At 25.7% G+C, this 24,038-nt stretch overlaps 3 protein-coding genes and 1 non-coding gene across 6 annotated transcripts; 2 read left to right on the forward strand and 2 right to left on the reverse strand.

The window, feature by feature from the left end:
* The first annotated feature begins 1,933 nt into the window (after positions 1–1,933).
* Positions 1,934–3,292, forward strand: LOC113554987 (60S ribosomal protein L30). The gene is made up of 3 exons (XM_026959228.1): positions 1,934–2,120; positions 2,670–2,815; positions 3,064–3,292. Exons 1-3 carry the CDS (start codon positions 2,100–2,102, stop codon positions 3,242–3,244), a joined length of 348 nt encoding a protein of 115 aa, XP_026815029.1. The 5' UTR covers positions 1,934–2,099; the 3' UTR covers positions 3,245–3,292.
* A 1,412-nt stretch (positions 3,293–4,704) lies between these two features.
* LOC113554986 (porphobilinogen deaminase) lies at positions 4,705–9,451 on the reverse strand. The gene is made up of 4 exons (XM_026959227.1): positions 9,310–9,451; positions 8,741–9,244; positions 6,660–6,991; positions 4,705–5,312 (listed from the first exon to the last, which is right to left on the reverse strand). The coding sequence occupies exons 2-4, from the start codon at positions 9,132–9,134 to the stop codon at positions 4,905–4,907; spliced, it is 1,134 nt and encodes a 377-aa protein (XP_026815028.1). The 5' UTR covers positions 9,135–9,244; positions 9,310–9,451; the 3' UTR covers positions 4,705–4,904.
* Positions 9,452–9,577: 126 nt separating this feature from the next.
* Positions 9,578–15,127, forward strand: LOC113554985 (RING finger protein unkempt). 3 transcript variants are annotated; one of them, XM_026959225.1, is made up of 14 exons: positions 9,578–9,836; positions 9,961–10,170; positions 11,725–11,911; positions 11,971–12,067; positions 12,153–12,282; positions 12,361–12,563; positions 12,638–12,786; positions 12,847–12,978; positions 13,033–13,186; positions 13,275–13,382; positions 13,458–13,714; positions 14,193–14,351; positions 14,411–14,572; positions 14,776–15,127. In XM_026959225.1, exons 1-14 carry the CDS (start codon positions 9,784–9,786, stop codon positions 14,953–14,955), a joined length of 2,181 nt encoding a protein of 726 aa, XP_026815026.1. In that variant the 5' UTR covers positions 9,578–9,783; the 3' UTR covers positions 14,956–15,127. The 3 variants fall into 3 exon arrangements, with proteins under 3 accessions (XP_026815026.1, XP_026815025.1, XP_026815027.1); XM_026959224.1 differs by having other exon boundaries at positions 9,579–9,836; positions 12,153–12,288; positions 14,776–15,125; XM_026959226.1 differs by having other exon boundaries at positions 9,579–9,836; positions 12,153–12,288; positions 12,638–12,750; positions 14,776–15,122.
* Positions 15,128–21,176: 6,049 nt separating this feature from the next.
* Positions 21,177–21,248, reverse strand: Trnam-cau. Its single transcript has one exon. It is a non-coding gene; the product is annotated as a tRNA-Met (tRNA).
* Positions 21,249–24,038: the final 2,790 nt, after the last annotated feature.

A 24,038-nucleotide genomic window follows, 5' to 3' on the forward strand; every position in this document is an offset into this window, starting at 1 on the left:
TTAATTGTATAACTGTCTTATTATAATTTTAATTCTGTTATTTACATATTATTTTGTTTTCAATCTTCTACTATTATTCTAAACTGTACTGTACTTTAATGTTATAGGGGCAACCCGTATATTGTAATAAATAAATAAATAAATAAATAAATAAATAAATAAATAAATAAATAAATAGCAGTCACTTATACAAAAAAAAAAATAGTTCAGAAAAGCTAGTGGCACGTCGATTGAAAACCACGTATAAATGTATAATAGTGATTGGATATATACTTATTACTTACCATCATACAATTTATTAAGATATAATAATATATAATATTCTACTTAAATGTTTAATGTCTTAAATAGGTATGTTATTTACTTCTTTTTGTACAATATATGATAATAATATTAATTATAGTAAAGAATATAATATTATAAACATACAAACACGTAATAAGATAGGACGTTTCCAAAAGCACTTGGTTTAGATTTATTTTTATTTTTAAGAAACATAAAATTATTATCCATGCAGATGACATAATATTAATATATTTTCCATGATAAACTTTTTTTTCATTTATTAAATAATTTATGAACATTTTTAAAGTTAGATTTTAGACACAAAAATACTATTTAATAAAAGCCCAAATTATATCTACAATATTGCCTTAGAAGCTATTTTACGAATTAAAATATTAGAAATAATATTCTGAATCAATATGTGAGCATTGGCACAACTAGGTCTAAAATATTAGTAGGGCTGTAAGAGCCAACAAATAAATACCTAATTTAATTTAATTACTTTAATGCTTTCCAAAAAAAATAGGAGGTTCTTCTGTATTATTTTCATATTAATAGTAACAACTATACAAATACGGATAATTTTGTTGGTATATTAAAAATACTAAATAAGTTTTTTATCCATTTTTAATCACCAAAATAAAACTAAAATATTGGACGGTGACCGTCGCAATGCCGTTGGTCGATGCCGCATGCCCGCATAATATTTATTAGATAAGAATATTTTTATTAAATTATATATTTATAATATGTACATTGCAAAATTAACTTTAATATCTTATATATTTTATACAATTTACTTTTAAATAATTCTGTTATAACTTATAATAATTCTCAACGTCAAATTGCATAGGGTGTATTTCACATTATCACTATTTTATGCCTAAATTATTATTTAATCTTAAATAATCAAAAAAATATGAGGGCTGAAATATATTTTGAGGAGGCTCCCCTAGATCCTAAAACCCCCGCTAATTACATCAATGATAGTGAACTATACAATGGTCTCTTAAACAAGATTTGGTGGCGCATGATTGATTCATTAAATTAATACATTTTTTATGCAACCCCATAAAGAACTTATCTTAACAACTAATTTTATTTTTTTAACTTATTTTTTAATAATTTTGTTTATGTATTTAATATTCATATAATAGGTATAAATAAATAAATATCTATGATTAACTAGTATTCGTAACTCCCCTAAAAATCATTAAACATTCAATAATTATACAACACAATACACAAATGATTTATTTTTAGAACATAAATGATCACGATTTAGGATCGACTATATTAAATTGTGAATGTTAACCACTCACGAATAAATCATTTTGATTAACCAACAATGTCATGTGATAATATGTAATTTTTTACATATTTTTGCGGTTACTGGTTAGTTTATTTTTGTATTTAATATTTGTATGACTATTAAAGTATTAACAAGTAATTGTAGAGTAATAATTTAATTTTGAAAATTTAAATTTTGTTTATCCGCCAATCTCCGGTAATTTGTTCTAATTTCTTTTGGTCACACTGTGACGTTTACCAGAGTTTGGTTACCGTAACCATGGTCTATTGTTATCAACGTTGTATTTTGATAACATAGCAACCATCCGCAACGCTGCATACGGCAAAAATAAGAACGCAAAGTAATGTATCATTCGTCGACGTCACCCTGCATTCTTTTCGGTCCGGCATCCGCCATTCTCTTTTCGCTTGCGTACATCGTAACGTTTTCCGTCGGTACCGCTTACCTTTCAGGTTTTTAATTTTTTTTTAAATTAGTTTTCACTTAACACCGACCGTAAAAAATGGCCGCTGGAAAAAAACAGGTACGTTTTGTATTATATTAAACTGGGATCTCAGTATTTCGTTTTGCGCTATTGCGCGATAAACCACGTGTTTATGCATTGCTGTTAGTATGTATATTCGTAAGTGGATGATGTGTAATGACTAGGTTTTCGAAAATCAATTAAAAATTCCAACTGTTCTGATTTTGTCACTTATCCCTAGTAGTAAATTTTTGTATTTTTTACCGAAAAGGTAACTGATAATTATGATAATTATGAACTTTTGATGCACATGTTTTATATATTTATTTTTGTGGTTGATCTGTGATCTGAATAGGAGTTATTCATGTGTACAGTTCATCTAAAAAAACAAATGCATTATATGTTATCATGCCCTTTACAAAAATCTTTCATTGCATACCCACCTTACCATTACACTCTGTTTAATAATGTATACAAACTATTTGTTCTCTAGTAGGTGAAAATATAATTGTGTAACTTATTAATAACAAAACACTTTGAATGTATCGATATTTAAAAAACTGTTTATTAGATGTTTATTATTATTCATTTTTTTTTATATATATATAGAAAAAAGCTTTGGAAAGCATCAACACCAAGTTAGCTCTTGTCATGAAGTCAGGAAAATGTGTCTTGGGCCTGAAGCAATCGTTGAAAACCCTAAGACAAGGAAAATCTAAGCTGGTCATCATTGCAAACAACACATCTCCGTTAAGGTGAGACTGAGAAGTAGGAAACCCCCGTTTCTTATGGTTTTTTTATTTACAATTTCCGATTTTGGGGTTTACCTATGGAGTAGTCTCTAGTTAGACCATGATTTTCTTTTTTTCTGTACTGCTGGTTTATTGATTGCTTAAATATATGGGTGGTTGAAACCTCTAAAAGAGGTAAACCAGGTAAAATCAATCACCTATATCATTCTGTTTGAAAATATTTATTTAATTGTTTAATTTTTGTTCCTCAGAGTATCGGAGATTGAGTACTACGCCATGTTGTCTAAAACTGATGTTTTCCAATACTCAGGCAACAACATTGAATTAGGTACCGCATGTGGTAAATACTTCAGGGTTGCTACTTTGTCAATCACCGACCCAGGTGATTCAGATATTATCAAAACTATACCTACTGACCAAGCCAACCAATAATTGCTATGTGTATTATTTTGATTTAATAAATATTTTTTCCCAAGATCAGTATTTGTTTATATTGTAATAGTCGTAAGAACATTTAACCTGCATATGTTGTCTACGTACATACAATATATGTACATTAGTATCAATTTTGTATTATAACATGATATTGTTATGATGTCTTCTCCACTTGAGTCTGTTAGTGTTATCTTTGAGTTATGAATGTGTAATATATTAACACTACCGATAAACAATAGAATATATTGTGTTACTTTAATGTGAATGCAGTTTTGCCATATTAGACACTTGTACATTAGAGTAGAGATGATCGGATAACACTTGTTGGTTCAACATCCTTATTCTTATACGTATCAACTATTATGTTTGTTAATGATTTTATTACTAAAAGTACATTCTTATTTTCAGAAGTATTTGTAAATTATTCTATGCAGACATTAAAATAATTGCTACCCCATATATTAAATGAATTAAATTTTACATATAAATGTTGGTAGTATTATAAAATAATATGAAAATTCGTTTATTTTTTAATAATTCTTGCCTCATTATATATGTTGGTAACTGTTAGATAATAATTAAAATGATTTTTTTGTTTACAAGAAGAAGTACCAAAAACTATTTTGTTTTGAAATATTTCCAGCAACGATGCATTAATAGGTACTAATTCAATTATTCAGTGAAAGAAGTTATATCATAACTGAATTCTAGGAGAAAATGCATTGTATCATATGTGTTCTTTTTAAAATAATGTTTCAAAGTACCTTTAAAAATATTTTGATTAAAAAAAAATGTTTTTTAAATAAGTATAACAAAATTTTAGGTAGAAACAACGTATATTTATTTTTATATATATTTACATATTTTTTTCATCTTAAGATAAGGAAATAAATGTAAAATTTTTTTAGGTTAAAATAAATTCTGTAAGGACCATTAATTGTACTCATAGTTTTTTTTATCATAGTAATTACCTACAGAATAATGCAAGTCATTATAAAAATAATATAATTTAATTTATCATTTATACTTTATAGTATATTACCAATTAAAAATTATAAATTTCAATATGTTTTCATTGATTTAATCATTGTCTAGATGGGCTTCGTTTTTTGTAAGTTAGATTGTATTTAAAAACGGCTTATTACACATGCCATGAATAATATTATTTCATCAAAAACGAGTATGTACATTTTCTTGCATTAAAGAGCATGTTTACCATTAGAGCAAAATGTTGTCTCTATCATGTATCTTATAGGTAGTGCTTGAATTTAGAAAGGAATTAGTCCTAATACTTAAAACAAAAATATATATGTATCTCTTAATTATATCTTAATCAATAAGACATTAAAATATTCAGAAATGCATATTTTATATTTTTATTACACATTTCCCTTTCAAATTTTTCCTGATTCAACTATTCAAGCACTCATATAGGAATTAAAAAATAAGAATGTATATTTGATGGGTAACTAATTGTAAATATTTATATTTTACTAACAATAATAAGAGTAGTATAATTCAACAAGGGGTAGTCATTCAAATAAAAATAAAAGGACAATACAATAAATAACAAGGGTTAACATAAATCACCAAAACCAAACATAACCACCCCAAGAGAATAAAAAAGCGAATTTTAATAACACAAGGTTATGTACAATTATTTAATGGTCGAGTGAATTATATCTTTTGCTGTATTCATTATATCAAGAGCACCTTTACTTATTAAATTTTCTGCTAACTCTGTACCCAATTTTAATGCTGCATCCAAATCTAAATAACTAATTTTCCCTGGTGTAACACCTACGAATTGCCTTGGTTGCTTGTATGGACATTTTTTTGGTGGTTCTCCATCTTCACCTCTGTACTGATCAATATGGCTCTGTATGACTTTTTTATCTGCCAACTCTGCAGAAGATGAAGATTGTAATTCTTCTAAGCCATCAAGGCTCCAAACGGCACCATCCAAAGACATAGCATTTTTTGTTAAACAAACAGTAGACCTTATGCCAACAGGTGCACTGCATCCTCCTCCCAATCGTGTAAGGAAACCTCTTTCAGCAACAACCTAATGACAAATGGAATAATGCAATAGACACAAAAACTTTTATTTTATAATTATGGAATATTATACATGCAATAAAATAATTTATATAGTTCAAGTATAAAACTGAATATAAGTTATATATTATTGTTGAAATTAGTATTTTTTGATTCAAAATAGTTTTCACTTTTCATTGAAATTTTAAGATGACAATTGTATTCTTTGTATTTATTAGATACATTTTTAATTTTAATGTAATTAGTTAATCTGAGATTTTAAACTTATTTTATATCTAAAAACATATAAATATTTCAGATATTCGTGATGATTATAATCAGGGCTCGGATTTTATAGTATTTGATAATTAATTTAGGATAGAGATTAAACTAGCAGAATGAGCTATAAATTGGTTTTATGCACCAGCACTCCAAGTATGAAATTTTATAATGTGATTTTTTGCAAATTTGAAGTATTTTAGGTTTTTAGTTCTATTATTCAAGTTTTGGTGCTATTTTTTGCTAATTTGCATAATATAACGTTCTAATTTGTATTTTCATAAATCTAGTTTATATTATGAGGTATAAAAAATATAAAAATGTTGTCATTTATTTTTATTATTATTATTTTGAATACATATGAAAAATACCCATATTTTTGTTCATATCAGTCTATTTTTAAATAGTCCATCGTATTGGCCTATTGAACAGTTAATATAACAATATGTGTTTTTTAATAATAAATAGAATACATTTTTATATTTGCTATATATATTCATGTTTTTGGGGCATATTATAGCGCATATTTAATTTATTTTTAGTGCTATAAATTCCGAGCCCTAATTATAATATATACCAGTGGTTTTCAACCAGTACGCCATGAGCGCTCTTGAAGTGTGCCGCGAAAAATCTATTAATTTTTTTATTAGTATGTATTTATACATAAAATATGTTTCACATATTTTATGGATTGGTGTGCCGCGAATATCTTATAGGAGTTGAAGTGTGCCGCATGGTTAAAAAAGTTGAAAACTACTGATATATACTAAGATCAAAATATAAGTTATTATGATGAATTAAGTATTTAAGAAAAATATTTAATGATAACTGGTGTTTAGAAATTATGATAAGTACTTATATCACAGAATGATTTTTGTGCTTTCTGTTGGTGTAAATTGTTTCTAACATGGCTAAATTACTATTTAGTGATAAAATATTTCTAATAACATAGAATATACTAATTCTAATACTAGTATACATATTTAATAATTGATATTCATAAAAAAAACTAGTTATTGTGTAAAATGGACTAATATTGATATATAATATTAAATAATGATAGCTTTCAACTTTTAATTTTAGTAAAATATTTTACTTGTAAAACTGTTTCATAATGATGCAATGGTTCAAGTAATTCTAAAATATAATCATCTCCCAAACGACATTCAACTGCCAAAGCGCCTTGACCAACAGCATAAAGCATAACATCTGAATCAATTATTTGAGAAACACGTTTTTCCCATCCCATTCTTTGAATTCCAGCCAATGCTAAAATTATGCCACTATAATTTGTATTTGTGTTGTCACCAGTAGAATTACTACTGTCCAATTTCTTTAATCTAGTATTTAAATTTCCACGGACATCCGACACTTGAAGATTAGGAAATTTTCTTTTTAACTGAGCCGTGCGTCTTAAGGAACTAGTTCCTGAAAAAATAATAAAAAGAAAATTAATAACAGTGTTGAATATGGCATTCTATTGCATACCAAAAATGAGCATGCAAGTAAATTGATTTATTTTAACTACTTTTCTAAAAATCCTAATGCTCCTGTCTATTAAAAATATATAGTTTCTACTTTTTAAAAATATTATGGTTTAAATGAACCACTATGCTGTTGTATGTCTATAACAAATTTTAACCCATCTATCTTTATAATAAATATAATTATAAGTACTTTTAAAATGTTATTGGATATTTGTTATTGTCATTTATTTTTAATTTACATACTAGTATACTACATACCATAAGTTTTAAATGCACAAACTGTAAATTAGACAAAACTCATGTTATTTACACCATTAAAATGAAATAATAACTTGGTTTTTTATAGAATGCTAAATTCTCATGTAAAAAGAGTAAACATAAACAGTTTAAATTAAGGCTAAATTTCCCAACGCCACCCAATTCTTTAAGAATAATGAATATAATATTATATATTATGATTTTTGAATAATGGAATATAGATAGATAATACAAACAAATGTTAGCAATTTTTAGTATTTTAATTTTATAAAATTAAAATTTGGAATTACAAATTATTACTTAAATTATAATAGTCAGTATCTAAACACGTTTATGATTGTATGTATTATACGTAAATAAAAATGAGTTATCTGTATAAGAGAATTATACCTTTATTAAAATCTAAACTATGTTTGACAAGTTTTGATTATGATAAAAAAGGTTTGTTGGCCTATGATCTACAAATTGAATATTTTATGACTATGATTAGTTAATAAGACATAATTAAAAATATTAAAACCAATAAAATATATTTAAATTAAATGCAGGTTGGGTATATATTATTAACGCGCATTAAAAGGCAATTACAAATACATATAATAAAATTAATTTTTGAATTAAATGTCTAGTGTATACATTAAATTGTAATACAATTTATGCTGCTTCTAAAAGTTAAATTATTGAGCATAATATTTCAATTACTGAATTTATACTTTATAAATAATACAATAACTAAACAAATTATACTGTCAAGATAAACATGTCTTAGTGTAGCAAAAATGATAACTGTAGTGAATTATAGAATTGTATATTCATTAAATAGAAACTATAAAAAATACATACATATCTACATAATTAATATTTAAATTAGTGTTGATAAAACAAATGTATTAACTTATGGACTATTATAAATGTATACATGTATAAACAAACAATTTAATATATTTATAAATTTATTATTACATACATTTTAGTTATAAATTTAGAGAAACATATGGAAACTAATTTTTAGAAAAAATTATAAATATTCTATGCATATTCATTAAGCATCGAAAATATTATGTATTACAAGTTCTGTATATTTTTCAATCAATTTAGTACCATAGTATATGGCGCAGTAATAAAAACTTAATAAATGTTTGTAAAAATAAAATTTATCAAGATAAATCTATTATAGTTTTTAGGCCTACATGTATGGGTAGATAAGCAATTTTTGGCCTACTGGGAAATTTTAAAAAGGGGCTCCCCCACATGAAAGAGGGGGGGGGCATAGGGAATTATCCGGTTTCCCGGTAGACCTATCTGCCCATGCCTACATGTAATGTAATATATATTATTTTTTTAAATATTAAGTAATTATAATTCTTAAGTATATCAGCATTGTAACATATTGTATCTATTTCATACCACACAAGGTTATTTGATTACTTACCAATGAAACTTTTTGAAGGTAATGAGTCCAATTGATATTCTTTACAATCTTCTCGAAGTACTAGAGCGTCTCTTGGATCATCTCGTTCTAATACAGCCCCAATTGTTGTTCCAATTTCCATTACAGTTGGTAAATCTTTCAATGAATGTACAATGAAATCAACAGTACCACTGAGTAAAGCAACTTCAAGATCCTTGGTGAACAAACTTTTCTCTCCAATTTTCGGTAAAGGTTTATCCAGAACTCTATCACCCATTGTGGTCATAGAGACTATTTCAAATTCTATTTCGGGATGTAATTCTTTTAACTGGCTAATAACAAACTTGGTTTGGATTAATGCTAATTCACTTTTACGTGAACCAACACGAATTGTCTTACGATTGCTTCTGTCCATGATCAAATAGTTAGATGAAAATTAAGTAGATAAATTATTGTCACTGCAATAGATTTATCACAACTGAATGTATGAATACCAAAATGGCTTAAACTAAACCATTATGATGCCTGAAACATGAATAATACGGTTCTTTAAAAACAAATTTACATACAATTATATCTATTGTACTCACCATTAGTCTATTTTAATGACATTCGCTAGTGAATGGCATTAGTAAAGTAAGGCCAGCTTAGTGCTTACGTAATAGCATAGTAAATTCATTGGTGTTTTATTTTTTAGAAAGGAAAAGCGAAAGGGGGAATTTTTGAAAGGTGATTACTTTATCAATGCCATCGTTATCAGTGGTTAAATGGCAATACAAGATATTACCGTTTTGTTGGCTTCACTGTGTACACATATGCTACCATGGTTTAGTCATGTGATCAATATTTTGGAAAGTGTAAAACAATAACACAAGTCGTCAAAAAAAAAAACATTTTGCTTTAGCTTTTTAGGTACTATATATTTTTTAATTTTTGCATCATGAATGAAACAAAAACTACTTCAAATTTGCCGAAATTCTATTATTGAACCGCTGTCGATGCGGTCAAACAAGTAAAATTAACATTTTAAAAAATATCTAAGGCTGTAAACAAAGTGCAACAAAATGCCGTCAGAATCTAAGATTCCTGCCCAAATGGAGAAACCAAATCATTATTCGTAAGACATGATTTTGTGCATGATTTTCTGTTATTTATTTATCCGTTCATTAATGGTTCACACATTATGATACAGATTTAGTAAATAGTATTGCCTGATATCAGTCGAACTTGTATTATTGCAGATATTTAAAAGAGTTTCGTGTTGAGCAATGTCCTTTGTTTTTACAACATAAATGCACACAACATAGACCCTATACTTGTTTTAATTGGCATTTTATGAATCAGCGGCGCCGTAGACCAGTAAGAAAAAGAGATGGCACATTTAACTATAGTGCAGATGATTATTGTACACAATATGATGAGACCACTGGAGTTTGCACTAAAGGAGACGAGTAAGCAATGACAATTGCATGTAATTATGTATTTGTCCTTTTTAATGAAATATTGATATTGAATCTGAATTTTTGTAGGTTTAAAATAAATGGTGTGTTATGAAAACTTCCTTTTTTTCATGTAAAAACTTACTCCTGATAAAAATTTCTGATTCTGTTGTTTATTTTTTTTTTTAAATAATTCATTTGTTGGCGAACTTAAATTATGTGTTTAAAACAAAATTAGGTGGATGTTTTGAAAAATTTTAAAATTTTCTTATTTTATACAGATTATTTAATGAATTGGAATTTACTTCATAGGTATATCTTTCAGTTTTACTACAGAGAATGTATGTGACATAAATTCAATTCATAACTGTCCTTTCCTCAAATTATTTTAAGAATATTTTCGTTACCATTTTAAACTTATAAATGTATTCATTCATTTTTCATATTACCTATAAAAAAATTATAGGTAATTAGTGTAAACACTATACATCTATAAATATTGCTAGTTCTTTTTGTTTTATATGATATATTTCAAATGCTTATTGCTCTTAAAAATTAGAAGTTTGTTTAATTATAATAACAATTTTAATTTTAATTTATTTGCTGTATATCATGTTTGTGTGTAATGCTGAAAAACATTACGATTAAAAAAAAAATAAAATGAAAATATCGATGGAAGTACAACTTGTATGTACTTACTATATATGAAATAATTTTTACAAGAGACATGGACTAAAAATGAACAATTTAATTATATCGTTGATCAAGTTGTAGTAGATTTAATAATAAGGTTCATAACACCAAATCGTTATAATTAGTGTTGTACTGTGTAATCATGTTAAAAATATTATTTTAAGATACATTTTTAATGTATTGCCATTTTGATAAAAATAGTTAAAATTAACTACCTAATTATTTTTACTAAATTTTAATACCTTTTGGATTAAACTCTATTCGTTAATTTATTTAATAAAATGATTTATATTTTTTATTAAATAAGATATTCTTTCTTTTTTTGTATAAATATTATTCATTTTATTCCCATTATAAATTGTTGTTATCTATTTTATTCTGTAGTTACTTCTTTTTTGTGACATTAACCATTAAAATGTTAGTTCATTATAGTCTTGCTATTAATTTGAAAGTCACAGAAGACACTACACAAATCATTTTATATATTACTAGTATAGTTAGAAAACATGGATTGTTCTTTAGTTTATTTAATATGGATTCTTTCTGTTTTAATGTATGTTGGATTATTTATGCCTATTTTGTTAAAAGTTTAAAATATTTTATCTTCAAATTGAGTGCAAGTTTAATGTATTAATTTTAATCAATTTAAAACTTAATTAACTTAACTAGAACATTCACTAATTTATATATACAGATAAATATAGAAGATTTTCTTCCTCTTATAATCATTGAACTGTGCTTGAATGAACAAAGCAAGAAAAAATACTAAACTGAATACCCTGGATGTGTATTCTACCTGTATTTAACACACATACAAAATAAGATCACCTTATTATCAGATTCTTATACTCTTACATTTTTAATTTAAAACAGGTGCCAATATTTACACCGAACAGCTGGTGATACAGAAAGACGTTACCATTTGAGATATTATAAGACATGCATGTGTGTTCATGATACTGACAGTAGGGGATTTTGCACAAAAAATGGGCCGCATTGTGCTTTTGCACACGGGAATCATGATTTAAGACCACCTGTATATGATATTAATGAGCAAAAGGTATTTAATTCATTTGAGTGTTTAGTATATTTAATAATGAATTCTATAACTTTTATTAGGTAACTGAAAATGATGATGATAATAATATAGATTTAGATGGACCAAATGTATTAGATAAAGAAAAAAATTTAATGAATGAAGATCCTAAATGGCAGGGTAGGCTTTGTATATAATTTAATCTTAATTATTTGTATACAACTTTTACTATACAATTTTAATAAAATATATTTTTAATTCATAGATACTAATTTTGTTCTTTCAAATTATAAAACTGATCAATGTCAACGTCCTCCTCGACTTTGTCGACAAGGATATGCATGTCCTCAATATCACAATAGTAGAGATAAAAGAAGAAATCCAAGAAAATACAAGTACAGGCATGTTTTTATTATTGTAATAAATATTCATTATTTTAAACTGAAAATAATAAATGTAAATAAATGTTTTAGATCTACTCCGTGTCCTAGCGTAAAACATGGAGATGAATGGGGCGAACCAAGTAATTGTGAAAGTGGTGACTCATGTGCGTATTGCCATACTAGAACTGAACAACAATTTCATCCAGAAATATATAAGTCTACAAAATGTAATGATGTACAACAAGCTGGTTATTGTCCTCGTGGAGTATTTTGTGCTTTTGCACATGTAGATCGTATGTTTTTACATTACAGTATTACAATCATTATGATAAATTCACTTAATGTAATAATCAACTTAATTATATAGAGGAAATGATTATTGCTCGTGAATCAGCTGCTGGATTAGATTCTTCAACAGATTTAGCTGATATACTATCTAATGCTGTGCCTTCAATAGGAACTGAATGTTTAAGATCTCCGGTAAAAAAAATAGATAATGACAATAATAGTTCATCGGTTAGTAATTTTTAAATTTTTAAACACTCGCTCATATTGAACGATGTGTTATGTTTATAGAATGGAAGTGGGGATCTTTCAGAATGCACTTCAAGTATAGGCTCTCCTAATAAAGCTCCTGGTGCCCATTTGTCTAGATCTGAATTTAATGTTCAACAATTTCAAATAGCTCATGAAGATACCATACAAGCTGTAATTATTAATTTTTTTTTATTTAATGTTTGCTATATATTTATTACTTTTTAGCTTTTAAATTCATTTGATTCTCAATCATTGTTACCTAATGTTGAACCACAAAGAAGACATAGTTCTATATTTGGACCTGTTGTATCTAATGGTAATAGTAATTCATCTTATATGAATCATTTTTCTTCTTATCAGCCAACAACTACTATGAATGGTATGTTTATAATTGTTATTTGGTTGTGATGTATTTAAATAATTAAATATTTACACATGTAATTAAATTATTATTTTATTATTTTTAGGTAATTTAGACGATTTAGTTATGGAAGATAATTTAAATTTTTCTGTTGATCGAGAAAATGAATCTCCTATATTAAATAATCCTCTATCATCGAGTTTACAAGCCTCTGGTAAATTTATTGTATGCTTTATAAACTTTATTAATTTTATTAATTTGTATTTGTATTTTTTATGAATATTTTTAGATATTTTAGGAAGTTCAGCTCCAGTTAATATTCCTCTTACACGTCATAATAGTATTGGTCATTTTTCTCCAACAATAGCTTCTCCATTAAAACATATGCAAAATAATATCATACAAAAATCTAGGTATAACCAACAAGATGGTCTAGGTCATTTAAATATTGTTACTGGCAACAATTATGGCTCAACTGGTTTGTTTGGTATTGGCTCTCCAGGAGCTGCAAACACATTTCCAATTAGTCCTTCAAATTCAAATGAAGTAATGATACTTTTTGTTGTATAACCTTTTAGTTTGAGTCTTTTTGTCTGTTGAATGTCCCATAACATTCTATATTATTACGTGTTTTATATAAATATTTAATTATTTATACAACTATCATACCTTTCTAGAATATAATGTATTGTTTTTTAAGAAGTAATTAATTAAATTAATAAGCACAATTTATGAGATATATTAATTTATCGGAGTTATAATATCATATTCCAATAATAACACTTTTGTATAAAAAATGATTTATTAGTCAGTTGCTTTAAAATAAATTACTTCACTTCATTGAAAAAGTTCCATGTTAACTTTTGATAATATTATAGCATTTATTTATTTTTTTCAATTATTTCTATAATTTTTAATAATATAAATTATATTTCTAAAATGCAGTCAAAAAGACAAATGTTATCTTTTTATAATGACACAATAAGTTTAAAAAGTATATTTATTAACATTTTATTATTTTTAGGTTCAAAGATTACAAGAAGAATTATTAAACTGTAGATCAAAATTAGTGTCTTGGGAATCTGAACGAATGTCACAAGTTAGATGCACTTATGAAGCATGGCAAAGAGAGACTGAAGATTCAAATAATAAATTAAAAATTGCAGAACAACAAAGAGATGAAGTGAATATTATTAAATAGTATAAAATTAACTTTTGGATATTAACTATAATTTTTATAAGGCTATCAATCAAGCAAAATCATTACAACAAGAAGTAGATTTATTACAAGGTTCACCGTATCTGCATGGACTACGTAGGGTCTCAGAAATTAGAAATTTATCATTATCTGTATTAAAGTCATTACAGAGTCAAATGAGAAATGATTTAGAAGAAATTGAAAAGGTAAATATTAAATGTTTAAGATTCTATGAATATAATATCAAATATTTGAGTTAAAAATGTTTACAATTTTAAATTAATATTAATACAAATGAAATCATTTACGAATATTAACTAACTATGATATGTCTATTCTTTATATTTACATATATATATTCATAACATTGTTATTTTATTTAATAAATAATAACTTTTGTTTGGTTTAGGTTTTATACTTACAAACTGCTACCAAATGCATGTTATGCGAAGAGCGTAATAGGAGTGTCACATTGGGACCTTGTAATCATTTTGTGTTGTGTAATCAGTGTGTTGATACGATAAAAGATTGTCCGTATTGCTCGACCCCTATCTTATCTCATACTAATACATCTACAACACAGGCATAGATTAAAAATTATCTATTTTAAGCAATCAAAAACTTAATAATTATGATAATACTAATAATAATTGATTAAAATAATATAAACTTTAGAAAGAAAAATATTACAAAAACTAATCGGTATTAGATGCATCAAGTATTATAATTTTAATACTTTATTAAATTATATATTAGCATTTTACAACATTAGTATGAACCTTTTATATAGAATTTATTTTTGATTATTTTTTTAAAAAAAATCATTTTTATAACCATTTCTTTTTATACTACAGTATTTTACAGTTAATATGTATTTATTAAATTTCTAGTTTCAAGATAATATTTTAATTTATATATTAATATTAATATAATAAAACATTTTTGTTTTAATACTTAAAACAAAAATTCATTAAAAATATGAAATAAGTTTGTATTGTGTGACAAATATATGAAAGTTCCATTAAAAATAATGTTTATATAGATTTGAACTAATAACATATAATTACTTTTTCTGGATGAAAAAATATATTAAAGTTATATCTATATTCTTAGGTAAATGCTAACTTTGTAATTGCTAACATATAATTAAATTGTTTAATAATATCTTTTGAGTCAAATATTTTGCTTATATTCTTGATCGTTGACATTAAAATTAGTTTACAATATTAACTTTCATTGAAACCAAATTTAATATTCTAACAAAATTAGGTTTTCTAACTTATTTTACATTAAATTAAATTTCATAATTTCATAATTCGTATAATAATAAAATTAATAAAACAACTTTTTTTCATATTGAGTAAATTGTCTCCATTTTGCTTAGACTTAAAATAAAAATCTAATAATAACAAAAATTTTACAATATTTGGAAGTTGAATAGAAAAGTGATATATTTTATAATTAGTTATATTTTCTAAACAACAAATATTATATAATAAAGTTTTATGTTAACAGACACAAAAATTTTCCCATTATATTATGACACAATTATCATTCAAATTCGTTGCTTAAAATAATTTTTCAAATCTATAATTAATGATGTAAACCCAATAAATTTCTATTTAGAACTCTAGTTCTAATATCATTTCTATTAACATTAGAAATTATTGTATGACCCATTTATTAAATATGAGTGAATTTGAACAATCATATATTATATATTTTTATTTTGACATTCAAAACAAAACATAATTTTAAAAAGTATTCAAAAAGAAAATTTATATGAAGATCGTTTTGACAAATTTTATTTATTTTACTAGATCTTTATAGTTGAAAAAAAAATTGCATATGGTATATTGATGAGCATTGGTTTTATTTTAAATTATTTTATTGTTTTATATATTTTTTAATGTGATAGTTATTTGTCAAACTTTGAAAATAATTTATATTCTCATAAAAAAAACTATTAAGTGAAATTGAGAGATTTTAGGCCCTTTTGATTTTACCAAATTTTTTGATTATACTCTTATTATTATTTATTGCCTATATTTATTTAAATTATTCTGTGGTAATTATATTTAATTCCTATTTATGTCATAATACATTATTTTTTTAACTTTAAGATTAAATATCATGGTTTTGTAGTGTTAAGCTGTAGTCTGATGTGTTTTACATTTTCATAAATTCTGTATTTTTTTTTTTTTTATTAGGCCTACCAAATAAAAATAATTGTGTGTTTTAGCGTGAATTTGTTGGTATAAAAGGTCAAACTAAAAATCAATAAATCGCATTTTTTTCACAATTGTCGAAATTGTATTGGTTGATGAATTATTTATATTCAAACATTCTTAAATATTTTTTGAAATTATAATGAATTATAACATATAATTGAAAAATAATTATTGGCTTACAAATTAATATCCTCTTGATTATAGTTTCTCACAGCATGTTAAATAAATAGATTACGAGAAGAAAAATACATAGTATTAATTTTATTGTGAACCACCATTTTATTATTACATGGTTATTTTGTTGTAATAAAATATCAGTATTATATTTTAAATTTAATTATGTCACATGTATACATCCAATTAGACTCGATAACTGTGAACGTATTAATATTTTGTATAATTTAAAGTTATTTTTGTGAGAGTTTTGAGTGTTTATTTAATTTGTACCTGAATGTTTATAAGTCAGTTTAATTTAAGATCTAATGAGTTTTACACAAGTAGTTGTGACTATACAAAATAATCAGAAATTCTGTTGTTGGCTTTCGTATGTTATGTTTGTCATACAAAATCCTAGAATGAAAACATAATAAATGTACTGCAGTCTGCAGACTTATAAAAATATAAATATTTTATAAACTTTATTATTCATGTAAATTGTCACATTGATAGCAGTTGTAAATTATTTGGACGCCATTCTCATTAGTCATTACTCATTATGTTTTAAATTGTAAATCTATAAGTATTGTTTAAGAATGTTTTGAACAAATATTTTAATTATAATTATTCCATATCTACCATAATTTATGACATAAGTATTATAACCTAAATACTTATATTTTTCTCTATTTCTGTTCAAAATTATTTTTTTTGTATGTATCCATGTCATGTTTTTACAAAATATAGTACTTTACTATCATACAAACATTGTGTTTCAAAAACAAACTTTTATTTTTCTTAAAAGTATCCATGCAATTGTTTAAAGTTCTTAAATTATAAATGACAAGGATCTAACCATCAAGAAATGAATCCAGTCAGTATATGACAATAGGAGAAGATACCTGCTTGAATAGTTTAAATTTGTCATAATTCAAAATACATTTTTATTCATTACCTTAGATTTATCGTATATTTTTGCTATTATTCTATGCAGGTTATAACTTAATAAGTGTATATTAATATTATGTTTAGTATTAGTTAGGTAGGTATTATAAGTTACAAGAAGTCTTATGTTACAATGTAATACCTACTTATAAGGTAATATTGGACTAAAAGTTGTGACAGTTTGATGTACTTAGGAGTTACTAGTCGTGCTTCATGCATATATACTTACAATACTTGGGGCATACTTCTCTGCTGTCCAGAACTTGATATACACTCAATCTAATGATACAGTGTACTAGTATAGTCATAGCTTATTAGACTATTTGGACTTATTTTGGGACCAGAGTTTTTAGCTCATCAATTCAACAAATGAACCAATAATAAAAATATAAACATATTCATTGTATAGATAATAAACAAATTAAATTTAACTATGAACTAATAAATAAATAAATATAATTATTCATTATGATGTATTTCATAATATTTATATAAGTACTAGAGGTCTGTACGGGCTGATAATTCTCAGCTCGGCCTGGAAACCATTAGTTGTAAGTCTGGTCCGACCCAGATAGATCAATTTTTTATGGTTTTTAATATTTTATTCATAAACAATAACTATAATTTACTTAAAAGTTATAACAACATATTTATAATAAAAACATTTAATATAATTGATATATAAATTCAATATAAAATATCACTTTATTATTTATACATTAAGTAACTTGAATAAAAAATTAAATAATATATATCATAGGTGTAGCGAGGGGGGCAAGTGCCCTCCCCTTGAATTTTAAACAAAATTATATTTCTTATACTTTATAAATTGAATTTCAATGATTTAAAATTGACTATGCCACTGCCACCCTCCTGATTGAAATTCTAACTACGTCCATGATATATATTATAACTAAATTTGAAGAACAATTTTCCATTTTTCATAGAAGTCCGGTCCAGCCCGGCCCATACAGGTCTTTAATAGGTACTATGCGTATTACATATGTGTTGGATCTTGTATGTTTTATAAAGATAAAATTTGAAAATTGATAACGATAAAATTAGAAAATTTTGTTTCATAAATTATGACTTTAACTTATCTAATAGTTCAATTTATTGATATAAAAAATATTTTCCTATGTGATGAATCGAGAAAATAATATTAATCGTTAAAGTACATGCGATAAAATCGGGGGAAAAAGATTGTTATAATATGCTCTTAACATTAACAATATACATTGAACCCCTTAACCACTGTAGCGAGCAGGGGCGGCTTGTCAAGGGAGACTTTGAGAATGCGTCTCCCCTTAAAAATAAACTAGCTACTTATAAGTAATATAATTAATTAAAAATAATAATGTATAGAAATTAGAAATATTTTTATTTGAATTGAAAATATATTATATCGTTTTCATTGTTTATTATTATAAATTAAAAGTCACAAAATCGAAAACCTATTAATAGGTATCTCGATTAAAATACTATTTTAGTCATTTCTGCGGGTCACATTACGGCTCATTACGACGGTCGCCGGTTCAGTGAAACTGAAGCCCGTCAGTTACAATCGTAACATTTAATGGCATGACTGGTTGGTTAGAGGGAACCGAGGAGAATAAGCTGCGTATCATAGACGTTATTGAACCTGGGTTCACGACAGTAATTGCCATGCCGTGTATCCCGTGTTTAATTTTTTTCTAGTTATACACGTTTTATTCACGATTTATTAATTATTTAATAATTAATATACGTATGTTCGTCTAATATTTATGATTTTTTACATTTTTATAAGCATTTCAGCATTTATTCATATTTTAAAATGCAAAATGAAAATATAATAGAATTTTTACTGACCTAGTGGTTTTAACATACGAACAAAAAAATGTTCGTTGTTATATGGAATTTATGTTATATAATTTAAGTCTCCCCAGAATATTTACCCACTAGCCGCTACTGGTAGCGAGTCTAATATACATAGTCGCCCGCAGAAAATTAATTATGGAGCGGCATAATGAAATCAAACACCAAAAAATACATTAAAAACAATTATATATCATATATACATAACAATTATATTCCGTGTAAACTACAAATTTTTTAGAATTTTATGAAATCAAATACCAACCCCACATACTAAAGTAAAAATATTGATGAAATGTTTATAAATCAAAATAAAAGTTAAAATGTTCAACATTCTATTTGAAAATCGGTTGAGTAGTTTCGGAATGCATCGAGAACATGTATATGTAAATGCATTGGCATAAATTTGCCTTGTTAGAAAGGGGGAGCTTAGAACATAGAACAGGCCCTCGGAAGGTTTCGCCCCCCACATCACTACATATAAATTTTATAATTTTATTGTAACATTTATTATATAAGATATTAAAGATGTAGGTATATAAAAACTTCAAAATTATTTACTTAACCGCGTATAAATGTATAATACACAACTTTTTATCGTTGTTGTTATAAAATATTAACGTATAGCTCAATTATTTTAATTTTATTATAAATTTACAATACAAAATACATACATGAAGCTTAAATGTTCACATAACACATTTACACATATATTTATATTCTGATTAGGAATTACGTTTTACATTTTATAATTTTCTCTAATAAATAACCTTAAATTTCTTGAAAAACTAAAAGATATAGGGGGCTAAGCCCCCTTAGGTCCCCTCAATTTACGCCTATGTGTATATGTACTCAATATATTATATGTATACAATTTATACAATTAACACGTTAATAATACACGTTTATTTTAATTTGTAAATAACTCAGAGGTTTTTTAATTTAGACAAATGCTATTGTGATAGATACTTTCTCCGTGATATACTCTTTCGTCTAAAAAAAAAAAACAAAAAATCAAAAATAATTTGTTTAATAAATAATAAGTTGTTCCAGAGTTTACCCTATACAAAGATTTTCATTTCACATTTATATAGTTAAATTCATAATATAATTAATATATTATTAGTTGAATTGAGTAATTTTGATTTATAATTATTTTCAATAATAGTTCAACCATATTACACTTATAGATTTATTTATATTTTATATTAGATACATCATTTTATTGATTGAGACTATTTTAAATTTTTATATTTCTTTTTGTTGTATATTAGAATGAAAAATAATATCCAAAATATACATCATTTACTTAATTATTTATGAGAAATATTAACTATAATTGACATTTGAAAAATCCTATAACTTTCTTTTTCAAAATGTTTGCAATGCAAAAATATAGAGGGCCTTAATCGAGATAAAAACTATCCTATCTTTTAATTAGGACCAAATAACACACAGTGTAAAATTTTCATCAAGATCGGTCCAGTAGTTTCGGAGTTCATTCCGGACAAACACTGTGACACGAGATTTTATATATAAGATATTATAACAATAAAATATACTGTAGCCCCTGGGACATTGATTAAATAATAAACTTGAAAACATGAACAAAAAATTTAGTTAGCAGAGCGTGGTTTCGATCCACGGACCTCTGGGTTATGGGCCCAGCACGCTTCCACTGCGCCACTCTGCTAGTTGAAGAAGGGGAAATAAATAATTGTATTTAAGCCATTTTACCATATTAACCCCATGTTCACGATGTGTTAATAATCGAACCTCAATTTTTACGTAGGCATATAATCGCAATTTGAGAGGGGCTAAGCACCCCCAAATGGTTTATATATATCCCCTTGCACCTTTATATATCTCATGTAGGGAGCATACACACAGTACATACTCGTACATGCAAATTATAATAATCTCTCCAAATTTAAAACTCAAATTTCGTAGGCAGTCGCGTCATCGTTATAATACAATATGACTTAGGTTAAGTACACTACAGAATAAATTAATTTAATTAGTAAAGTAGATTTTATGATCACTGATTGAATTATGGTGTGGAAACAACACCAATATAGAAGTTCCACCGCTTGAATTATAATTATTACCAATTCTTGATGATTTTAGTAAATGCTGCTTTTTGATTACCTATTTTATTTGGTGTTTTAGTTTTTAAATAGAAAAAAACTAGTGTGTTTAGCATAAGTTAAATATAAAATTATAAAATCAATCATTAGTGCGGCGCTAAGATTTGCGAGTCCCTGAACAATGATTAGTTATAACTTATAGGTAATAAGCTAATAAGTATATCGGTATATTTTTTAAGTTATAACTTATCATAGACACCTAATTAATAATATTAATATAGTAACATAACTAATATATAATAATCAATAACATTTAAAACATAACAAAATTGTTTTTTTTTATTCAAACTTTTAACAACACTTATTTTATTTTTTTAAATCAACAACAGATTAAACTTATATTATAAATATTTTAGAAAATAATTTAACCATTGTCAGCCTTTAAGTTACATTATTTTTACTAGGTAAAACATAATTTTCTTGTTGGTTTAATGTTCTTGCTGATTTTAAATCTTTCCAAAGTAACAACAAACCAGCTATGGAGACCAATCAACCATTAATAAATTTCATCCGGTTAGTAACGTTAGTTTGTTCTCTTTTGGTAATAATAGTTAAATTTGTAAAAAAATTTTGCATACATTTTAAATGATCTTCTTGTTCTTTTGTTTGTTTAAAGGGTCTATTAAAATGTTTTGAAGTTGGTCTTCTTGAATAATTGAAGATATCAAAGTGTTCGTCCATATTTTCAATAAAATCTATTGTTGTCTTAAAAGAAGGCTCCAATTCGTTATTAACATGGCTAGTATTCATACCGGCTGCTAGCACTTTGGCGTAAGGTCATGGCATAAACAAGCAACAAGTTACCCTTATTTTTAGGTCAGACTGGTCAGATAGATGGTTGTACACATATTTATGAACATCTGAGAAAGGCCTAACTATCGACTTGGCACATCCGTTAGAATGCGTTCCTAATAATAATATTATTAAATTAATAAAGGTTCGTCGTAAATTTTTGTTTTTTGATATTATAATTTATATTTTATATGATATAATATTGTAAATTTATAACTTTTTACTTGAATTTATATTAACTACACGTCTATACTAACACCAATACAATTCAACCGGGTTTTATTATTGCGGCCGGGCGGGATTTTATTTGAATTTAAAAACATCGTTTTGGCGCCATAGCGGTTGAGGTTGATGCTAGCGCGCGGCAGTCGAACAGTGTTGTTAATAGTGTTATTGAATCGCGCTGGTGAACGCGGCGGGCGGTAAACCGGCAAAGGGACCGCGAAGTCAAGTGACCGCGGATCGACGTTTGACGGAGCGAAAACCGCGTTTGTGGTACCAGGGTCCCATGCGAGAAAAGGGACTGTTCGCTGTACGTGATCGTCACTGGTCATTCGTTGGTGTGTCTTGACTGTCCTGGTAGCACGGCAACACCGCATACGTTCCTAGTATTGGTGGTCTGATAGTTTGCGTTGAACACTTAGTTGTAGAAAATTACACATTATTATTTCATGAAATAAAGTTGCGCGCAGTAGGATGGTCAGTCGACTATGTCCCGTGTTTTATTTCAACGTCTATAATTAAAATTTAAAATTGAATTCTATAATTGAATATTTTTTATAATTAATAGTAATAATAGTCAAAACTCATCGATATTCAAGTCTAATAATAAAACAATGCTATAATACATTAAACGTGGACATATACATAATATACTAATCGTAATTAAGTCAATTTTTGCCAAAAATAAGGTTTTTATTAATTTATAATTTTCAACAGAGTATACAGAGTATGATACAAAAAAAAAAAAATGTAAAAATAAATAATAACTATAACATTAGTTGTATACATAAAAAAAAGATATTTCAAAAAAATTGTTATTTTTACATAAAATGTGTAAAAGTACAATATATAAAAATTCAATCAATTCATAAAAAAAAAATAATAATTATAATATAAAAATGAGAAAAATTTCTAAACATTTGATATTTATACATATAATGTGCAAAAGTACAACAATTAATATTATAAAAAAATTATATTATAAAATTCTATTGCAATAATAGAATAATATAAGAAAGAATTGGTAGTTAAAAACTACATTTGAGAATATAACAAAGAATATTACATGTGAAATTGTTCAAACAGTAATAAAATAACCAATAAAATTGGTACCTAGTTATCATGTGAAAAATGTATAAAATAACATCAATAACAATACATAAAATAAAAAAAAAATAAAACAAACAAAATCAAATTATACAAATTGTATTTATGCAGGTTATGAAAAAAAAAAGTGAGAAAACAAATACATTTGGTTCACTAGTGAAAACTGAAAACAGGGACAAACATGGGCAGGAGGTGGTATACAGAAATACAACTGA

The sequence above is a fragment of the Rhopalosiphum maidis genome, chromosome 2 (genome assembly GCF_003676215.2).
Source record: "Rhopalosiphum maidis isolate BTI-1 chromosome 2, ASM367621v3, whole genome shotgun sequence".
Lineage (NCBI taxonomy): Eukaryota > Metazoa > Arthropoda > Insecta > Hemiptera > Aphididae > Rhopalosiphum > Rhopalosiphum maidis.

Coding starts and splice junctions, on each gene's coding strand:
- LOC113554987 (XM_026959228.1), top strand. CDS start 2,100: ATGGCCGCTGGAAAAAAACAG. Junction 2,121..2,669: donor TGGCCGCTGGAAAAAAACAG/GTACGTTTTGTA, acceptor ATATATATATAG/AAAAAAGCTTTGGAAAGCAT. Junction 2,816..3,063: donor AACAACACATCTCCGTTAAG/GTGAGACTGAGA, acceptor TTTGTTCCTCAG/AGTATCGGAGATTGAGTACT.
- LOC113554986 (XM_026959227.1), bottom strand. CDS start 9,134: ATGGACAGAAGCAATCGTAAGACAATTCGTGTTGGTTCACGTAAAAGT. Junction 6,992..8,740: donor ACCTTCAAAAAGTTTCATTG/GTAAGTAATCAA, acceptor TTATTTTTTCAG/GAACTAGTTCCTTAAGACGC. Junction 5,313..6,659: donor ATTATGAAACAGTTTTACAA/GTAAAATATTTT, acceptor ATTTGTCATTAG/GTTGTTGCTGAAAGAGGTTT.
- LOC113554985 (XM_026959224.1), top strand. CDS start 9,784: ATGCCGTCAGAATCTAAGATTCCTGCCCAAATGGAGAAACCAAATCAT. Junction 9,837..9,960: donor GAGAAACCAAATCATTATTC/GTAAGACATGAT, acceptor GTATTATTGCAG/ATATTTAAAAGAGTTTCGTG. Junction 13,187..13,274: donor GCCAACAACTACTATGAATG/GTATGTTTATAA, acceptor TATTATTTTTAG/GTAATTTAGACGATTTAGTT.